The sequence below is a fragment of the Triticum dicoccoides genome, chromosome 2B (assembly GCF_002162155.2).
Source record: "Triticum dicoccoides isolate Atlit2015 ecotype Zavitan chromosome 2B, WEW_v2.0, whole genome shotgun sequence".
NCBI lineage: Eukaryota > Viridiplantae > Streptophyta > Magnoliopsida > Poales > Poaceae > Triticum > Triticum dicoccoides.
The window spans coordinates 133,684,904-133,692,464 of NC_041383.1; the positions used below are offsets into that span (position 1 = coordinate 133,684,904).

Sequence of the window (7,561 nt, forward strand, 5' to 3'; positions counted from 1 at the left end):
TGGACCTCGAGGTCTAGCAGGCGCAGTAGAAGAGCCTGCTGAGCTCGTCCCTGCCGCTGCTCTCACGTCGAGCTCGCAGCCCCCTCCACATCAGCCCGGCCGGCGCTGCGTGCCCCTCCTCCTTCTGCTGCTCCCTGGAGTCGGCCATCTCCTCGTCATCCTTGAGCGAACCAATCTGCAGAAAAACGAATCAGTTTCATTGATGAGCAGCGGCCAACGAGCAAGAACGGCAAAAAAGAGACTCGTACCTGCAGATTCAATCGTTGCCCGCAATCCCCAACACGTGCTGGAGAGGAGGCAGGGGTTGGCCGTCCTTGCTCCTCTGGCCGCTCTCCATGGCTGTGGCCCACTCCCGGGAGATAAGAAGAGAAGCCGCGACCGTGCCGACCCACCTGCGCCACGCCGTGTCCCCTACGCCGCCTTTGCCTCGCCTCGCCATTCCTGCTTCCCTCCTGCGGGAGCCGGGGCCGGGGCGGGAGGGGGTAGAAGGAGGAGGACGTGAGGGGAGGAGGCCGGGCGCCAGCGGGGAAGGAGGAAGCAGCGGCGGCGGGCTCGGGCAGAGCAGCGGCGGCGGGCTCGGGCCTAGGGTTTGGAAGGAGAGAGAGGTGAGGCGGGAGGAAGAGGAAGGGGACGGCGCGAGTGCGGCTGTGCGGGAGGAGCGACGGCTAGGTTTCCTCTCCACAGGAGCGGCCCTTTTTATACCGCAGGACGCGAAATGACGAAAATGCCCTCGTGGGGGCGCTGGAACTACGCGCGGTGGCACGACCGGAGCGCACTGAATTTTATCTAACGGCTCACAACGATCCGGTAAATATCCGACGGCCCACGACGACCGAGCCCGAGATCCAACGGCCAGGAGGCTCAAATCGTTGAGGAGCCTTGTGCATCCACTCGTCTCTTATTTCTGGATGTCATATAATGGACACATGTGTACATGATTATGGTTGTACGTAACATTTTATTTTTCTTAAACTCAACCGTCATAATGAAGATGGGCTGTAAATTTTAAATGCATGTGGACGAACATGATGACTTGTTTGTCTCTTGAATAAATCCATTTAACAAATTGATCGCTTTCGTTTAATAAATCAGGTTGTTGGTAAGAAATTTGCCTTACAGTATCATATAATATTATTCTTTTCAATATCATTTATCGTCCAGTAGCCCGAATACTACAATCAATCTTTAGTTAATGCATGTCTCTGAGCTTCTCCTCATTCGGTTTCTCTAACATACTTCCTCTGTCCAGAAATACTTGTCATCAAAATGAACAAAAAGGAATATATCTAGACGTATTTTAGTTCTAGATACATCCCTTTTTATCCATTTTGATGAAAAGTATTTTCGGACAGAGAGAGTATTTTATACAGCTAGATGCATTTTAAGTATACCGTGACATATTCTGTTAGGTTTTCCATCACCACTTTTTGTGTGGTAGCAAATGAAGACTTCTAGATTTTAATTTCATGCCACATTTCCGTGGCTTAATATTTTCATGTAAAATTTATCTAACTTTGTTGCTATTTATTATAAGGACTTCATATGAGATGCATATAACTATTTGTTATTGTTCCAGAAACTTGCTATCAATGTTGTTTATACAAATATAATTACATCCCGAAATTTGTCAATTTTTTATGAAATAACTTAGCTATGCTTAAAGGTTGACATGATTTACTCTCCAAACTTGTTGCTAAACTTCGTTCAGTTTTCTCTCTAAAAAAATGTCTTATATTTCTTCATGAAATGACTTAGCTACGTTTAACATCTTGACATGTTGCTAAATCGAAACTGATCGCATTTCGTCTTTTAATCCACATTTGCGCCGCTAGTGATTTTCTTATAGAAATACTTTGAAATTTTGATATAAAAAATTCCCTCACTTGTTCGTCATCTTTAGTTTATCCTTTCTATTATTACATGTATATAGTCCTCTTTATTTTTATATAATCCTGATTCCTTATAAATACCATTTTTTAATATAATATACCTCTACATTGGAATCTAGAATTGACAAAGATGGGAAAGACTATTAAAAACACAATGGAAAGGACACTATGTGGTGCACATGTTTGATGCTGTACCAAGAAACTGGACGTAATTCCCGCGAAAAAACTGAACGTAAACCTTTTTTTTAGAGAGAAAACTGAAAGTAGTTGTTAGGTGGGCCAGATTATAACCGCCTCCGATCTGGTTGGGCTAACCGTTTCGGGGCATGGCCTTCCTGGATTAATGTTTATTTTTCACTCAAGATTGAGCGTTGGTATTGGTCCTCGAGGTTAGCCCGCGTGCATACCATCTGGCTGTTGCCGACTCGCCGTGTTTGGTTTGCCTAAGAGTTGTAGTCGGCAGCGGCTTCCATATTCCTTTTTGCTCACACTTACTCGATGTGTGTCGTCCTCAATTTGTAGGCCGTTGCAACAAAAATCAATCTATTTCTTTTCTTTACGTGTATAGTACAATGACTGCAAGTGTTGTTTTTTGGACGTGATGGTAATCTTTTTTTTGACACGGTGCAAGTCCTCTTTTTGGGAGTCCTTCCAGGCATATACCTTCTGCATGTCTACACGTGACACATCAATCTGCTATGTATTTGGATGTCCTTTTTTTGGACGTGATGGTAGTCTTTTTTTCGGATACGATGCAACTCCTTCCACGCCTATAGCTTATGATTGTGTACACGTGACAGATCCATATGTTATGTTTCTGTATGTTACGTAATGTCTTTTAATCTCAACCGTTATTATTATAATCTAAGGGAAGATATAATTTTAAGCTATGTGGATTAATACGATGGCTCGTTTGACTTCTGTTTTATGTATGTATATAATAGATGATAATGCAATGCAATTCTGATGCGCCTGTTTACAGATGTGCTTATATATGGTTCCTTGCTAAAACTGATTGCAAATGATGTTTAGATATGCATGATGATGCCATGTCTTTGTTGACTAGTTTGGTGGAGGTGCAAGTATCTATGGTTCCTGTTGGGCTTGGCTCGTTTGCGTGAATGTAATCATGTATAAACAGTAGAAGCAGTATATTTATATAGATGGGTGGCATCGGCAAGAGAATGGATGGCAACTGCTAATAGTGCGAGCTGCAGAGTTGGTTGCTGTTCCGGGTTCCTACACGGCCGTGAGGGCTAGAATTAGGAACTGTAGTGAGCAGCAGCGGTGCTTGAGAGAGACATAGGATGAGCAAGGCCCCATTTTTTAGCTTGTGTACCTTGATCCGTGATAGGAAGTTGTTGCAATACCAATTCCAACCCACAAGGTCCACGGGACTCCTCATCACTATCCTTTCTTGCCTTCTAAAGGGTGGAAGTTCTTCGTTCATTTTCTACATGGATTTCTCGTGCTTTGTTGGGCTCAACCTTAGCTTGTTGCTTTGCTGTGGTTCCATGTGTCTGTCGGTCTAGTAACTTAGATGACTGTATGCTGTCCTTTCCTGATTTATTAACATGTGAAGGGTACAAAACGGAAAAATGCTAATGGGTACCGTTTTAGCCTACCAATTGCCATACTGGTATGAAACAGTAAGTTTTTTCATGTCTAATGCCAAAATAATATAGGTCCGATAGAAGATTCAATATTTGCCAGTGGCATATAGAAAGTTTCCCCCAAAATATTTTGTGCAATCCACTCTTGTTTTTGGCTTTTAGGATATCAAGCTGCTGTCGATTAGTTTCCTCTGATCTGTGTTGAAATACTAAACTAAGCTAACCATGCCCAGGTGTTACGAGTACATTGAGGAGATTATACAGAAGCAAGAGCCTATTGAAACTGTACTTCGCCTTCTAGTGTTATTTTCCCTTACAAATGCTGGGTTGCCCAAGAAGAATTTTGACTACTTGAGGTATTCTTATATTTCTTTATAAATCACTGTATTTCTGAGATTTCATGATACTTTGTGTTAAAACTCCATGTATATTTTCACTTTACAAATTTGCAACATACAAAATGTATGTTATAGTCTTGATTCATGTTTCTGCTTTTTCTAGGCGGGAAATACTGCACAGTTATGGCTTTGAGCACATGCCCTTGTTATACAATCTGGAAAAAGCTGGCCTTGTTAAAAGGCAGGTTAGTCAAAGTAGCTTCTCTCAACTTGGTTTTCTTCTTGTTTCAGATCCTTAAGCGGCTCCTCAATGGTGTTCTATCTTGTTATATTTATTCCAGTTCCTCTCGCATCAGTTTCTATAATATACTATCATGTTGTGCAGGAATCAAGGACTAATTGGCCTGTTATTAGCAGAGCTCTCCAGCTTATAGTTGATATAAAGGATCCTGAAAAGTATTAACTGCATAAACTTCAGACTTACTTTGGCTTCTCTTTCAAGTTTCACTTATAAAACTTTATGCTGAATTAATCTCCACAAATTTTTCATCTTTCAGAAGGTGTAGTTTATTAATGTATTTTTTGTTTATTTTCAAAACTGGCTAATTATGTTCTTAAAAAGTACCCATATTGATCTGCAAATTACTTTGACTCTAACTGAAATGTTTTTGGAGTCTTGAGCTGTTGTGAGATGCAAAAGAATTTTCTCATTTTTAGTTGCTTCAATAAATAAAATTTGTATGAATGAAGAAAAATGCTAAATTCCATATTTCCAATGAAGGTTCATGCCATATGCTTTGTTGAAACTTGTTTGGTGTATTTTTTGTGTGTGTTTGAATATGTTGAAATGTTGTTCATTTTCCCTCACCATGTTATGGAAAATATTCATAACACTTCTGGGAACATTCATTCTTCTGCCTGTTGTGCATTTGTTACTAAGTTTCCATACTTAATTGTGACCGCAAGTTATCTTGGTCATGATAACAACTATCACTAAAATGTTCCTGTTTTCAATCTCAGCCCTGATGATATAGCTTACATCTTTGCTGGATATGCAGCTCTTAGTATTCGCCTGGTTCAGCATGCAGTGAGGTCCGGATGGTAAGTATATCCAATCAGTTTATTTAAAAAAAATACTAATTAGAATGTAGTTTGCATGAGAAAATATGTTTAGTTTCCCTAGAGATAGATCCTTTTTGGAGAAAATAAGCTAAAAAATGAAACAGAGAACCCTGGTAAACATCTCTAGTGTGCTCTGAGTTACAGAAAGTAGGCATTATTTATGAACTTCCCTTTTTCTGCACTTTAAGCTGTAACAGAACTTTATACATGGTGAGAAATAATGGTGTCCCTTCTTTGCGCCTGTGTCGTTTTCTAATGATATTCTCCACAACACGAATGAACTTCCATTTTTCTTATAAGCATACTTATTCATTCCTTATGGAATGTAGTTTTGGGGAGCTCTTTAATTACTTGTTTCATAATACATCGTAGCAAAAGAGTTGGCAGTGCCAATTTGTTTGATTCATCTGTGTATGACTTCTCCCTTATAACAACACGTATCGATTTTCTTATCTATGATGTTATGTTGAGCAAGTTGTTTGCTTGAAAAACCAGTATTGAAGGGTTAGAAGGTGCCGCGGGTTAAAATGACCTATACTTAGCATCTTTTCCTACAAAATGACTTAATATGCTTAGCTAACTCTAAAATGACATAATATGCTTAAGAAATGACATATTTTAGCTCCTAAATGACTTCACATGCTTAGCTAGCTCCAAAATGACATAATAAACTTACTTAGCTCTAGAATGACCTTAGCATGTTTTACACCAAAATGACTTAGTATGCTTAGCTAGCTCAAAAATGACATAATAACCATACTTAGCTCCAAAATGACCTATTTTATAGATATAAGTTGCATCATAATAATCTTCACATTTTAGTTGCATCATAATAATCTTCTTCTTCTAGTCTTCTTCTAACTTTCTTCTTTCCCATTTTACAGATTTGCTTAAGATCACGGAAGCTTGGGTTGATGGAGTGCTTGTATTTAGTTTTTGTTTTGACCTTGTGAAACTTGCTACCTATGGATGAAACTGTGTAATATTGATGAAACTATGTATATGTATGGATGAAACTTGCTACTATTGGTAACATGTGTTGGATACATATGTGTTCATGACTATTGGTAATATGTGTTGAATATGCTATATTGGTCATATAAATATATTTGTGTTTGATTTCTGTGAAAATGAATTGATATAAGAAAAAACAAAATTAAATAGGGCAATATAGTCACTTTGCCATCTGCTGGCTGATGGCAAAGAGCTTTGCCATCAGCTGGCAGATGGCAAAGAGCTTTGCCATCAGCTGGCAGATGGCAAAGAGGCCATGTGTCATCTACATGTAACATTTGGGCTGGCCTATTTGGGCTCTTTGCCATCTGACAGCAGATGACAAACCTCTTTGCCATCTGCTGGTAGACGGCAAAGCATGCAGCCTTTGCCATCTGCTGGCAGATGGCAAAGAGCCTGCAGCCTTTACCATCTGCTGGCAGATGGCAAAGAGCCTGCAGCCTTTGCCATCTGCTGGCAGATGGCAAAGAATGCCGTTAGCCTTCTAACGAGGCTAACCCCGTTAAGAGGCTTTGCCATCCGCCGACCATGCCTTTGCCATCTGCCATGGCAGATGGCAAAGTGCCAGATTCCAGTAGTGTCAGGAGCAGTTGCCTCATTAGCTTCAGGTGCAGTGGCCTCATTAGCTTCAGGCACACTGGTTGGTTCAAGCTCCACATTAGCCATGGCAACATCATCGGCTTCACTTGCGTTGGTTGTGGCAGCTTCAGGATGTTCAACCTCCACTTGAGGAGCTGGAGGGTCAGGCACAGACACGTTCACTTCATGAACTGTTTCTTCAGGCATGGGGGAGTTTGGACACGTTCTTCTTGACGTTCCTCATCGGCTGATGCAGCCGGATTGTCTTCAGCAGCTTGTGCTTCATACATGGAGACATTCACAGTTGGAGTGGCTTCAGAGAACACTTGACGTGCAACAGGTTGACGGTGCACTTCTCCTTCTGGAACGCTCGGAAGAGAGACTTGAGGCCTTGGTCCTTTGCGAAGCCTTTGTAGTACAGGCGACGCTTTTGGAGATGGAGTGGGAAGGTCCTCATCCTCGTCAACTTGGACGGACGGTGTGGTTTGTTGTTGTTGGGGAGTACTGGGGGAGTCTTGTTGCTGTGGGTGATCAGCCCATGATGCATCCTGAGCAATTGGCGTCAGAGGACGACCAATGCTGATGATTTCGCTGTTCGTACGAACAGGCGATGATACCACATTATATTCGATCTGAGGAAGAACTTCATCATCTTCAACATTGTCATGATGACCAATGTCTTCAGCAGTGGTGGGTTCAGCTGCTGGTATATCTTCAGCTTCAGGAGCCTCTGTGGAAGCAGGCTCATGAACAGTCATGCGAAGTTCTTGGGATGCAAATGCAGGACGAACCACTGAGATGGGTTCAACAACAAGGGGCTCTGTGGGAGCAGCCCGACTCTTCTTGGTCTTGCGCTTCTTCTTGGAGGGAGCGGCATCAGAGGCTTCACTGTTCTTACTTTTTCTGGCTTCAGCCTCGGCAGCTCTCGTCTTCCTCTGTTCTGAAGTAGTTGTGGTGACCTTTGGCTTCGAGCCAGTCATGTTGCTCGGGAAGATAATGCGAGGGG

General features: G+C 41.8%; 1 protein-coding gene and 1 long non-coding RNA gene across 6 annotated transcripts in view; one reads left to right on the plus strand and one right to left on the minus strand.

The window, feature by feature from the left end:
- LOC119362603 overlaps window positions 1–655 on the minus strand; it is a 5,839-nt gene extending 5,184 nt beyond the window's left edge. For all 5 annotated transcript variants that reach the window (XR_005173485.1, XR_005173483.1, XR_005173482.1 and 2 more), the window contains exons 1-2: window positions 249–655; window positions 6–175 (exon numbers count right to left, since the gene is read on the minus strand). This is a non-coding gene — a long non-coding RNA (uncharacterized LOC119362603). The remainder of the gene's footprint in view (window positions 1–5; window positions 176–248) is intronic.
- A 3,008-nt stretch (window positions 656–3,663) lies between these two features.
- On the plus strand, window positions 3,664–4,945 carry LOC119367378 (vacuolar protein-sorting-associated protein 33 homolog). Its single transcript, XM_037632903.1, has 4 exons — window positions 3,664–3,858; window positions 4,004–4,085; window positions 4,226–4,296; window positions 4,861–4,945. The coding sequence occupies exons 1-4, from the start codon at window positions 3,728–3,730 to the stop codon at window positions 4,943–4,945; spliced, it is 369 nt and encodes a 122-aa protein (XP_037488800.1). The 5' UTR covers window positions 3,664–3,727.
- Window positions 4,946–7,561: the final 2,616 nt, after the last annotated feature.

What these genes read in the sequence shown, in the direction of transcription:
- LOC119367378 (XM_037632903.1), top strand. Translation starts at nt 3,728, where the DNA reads ATGCCCAGGTGTTACGAGTACATTGAGGAGATTATACAGAAGCAAGAG. An exon ending in CTGGCCTTGTTAAAAGGCAG is followed by an intron (nt 4,086 to 4,225) that starts GTTAGTCAAAGT and finishes CATGTTGTGCAG; the next exon opens with GAATCAAGGACTAATTGGCC. An exon ending in GATATAAAGGATCCTGAAAA is followed by an intron (nt 4,297 to 4,860) that starts GTATTAACTGCA and finishes TTTCAATCTCAG; the next exon opens with CCCTGATGATATAGCTTACA.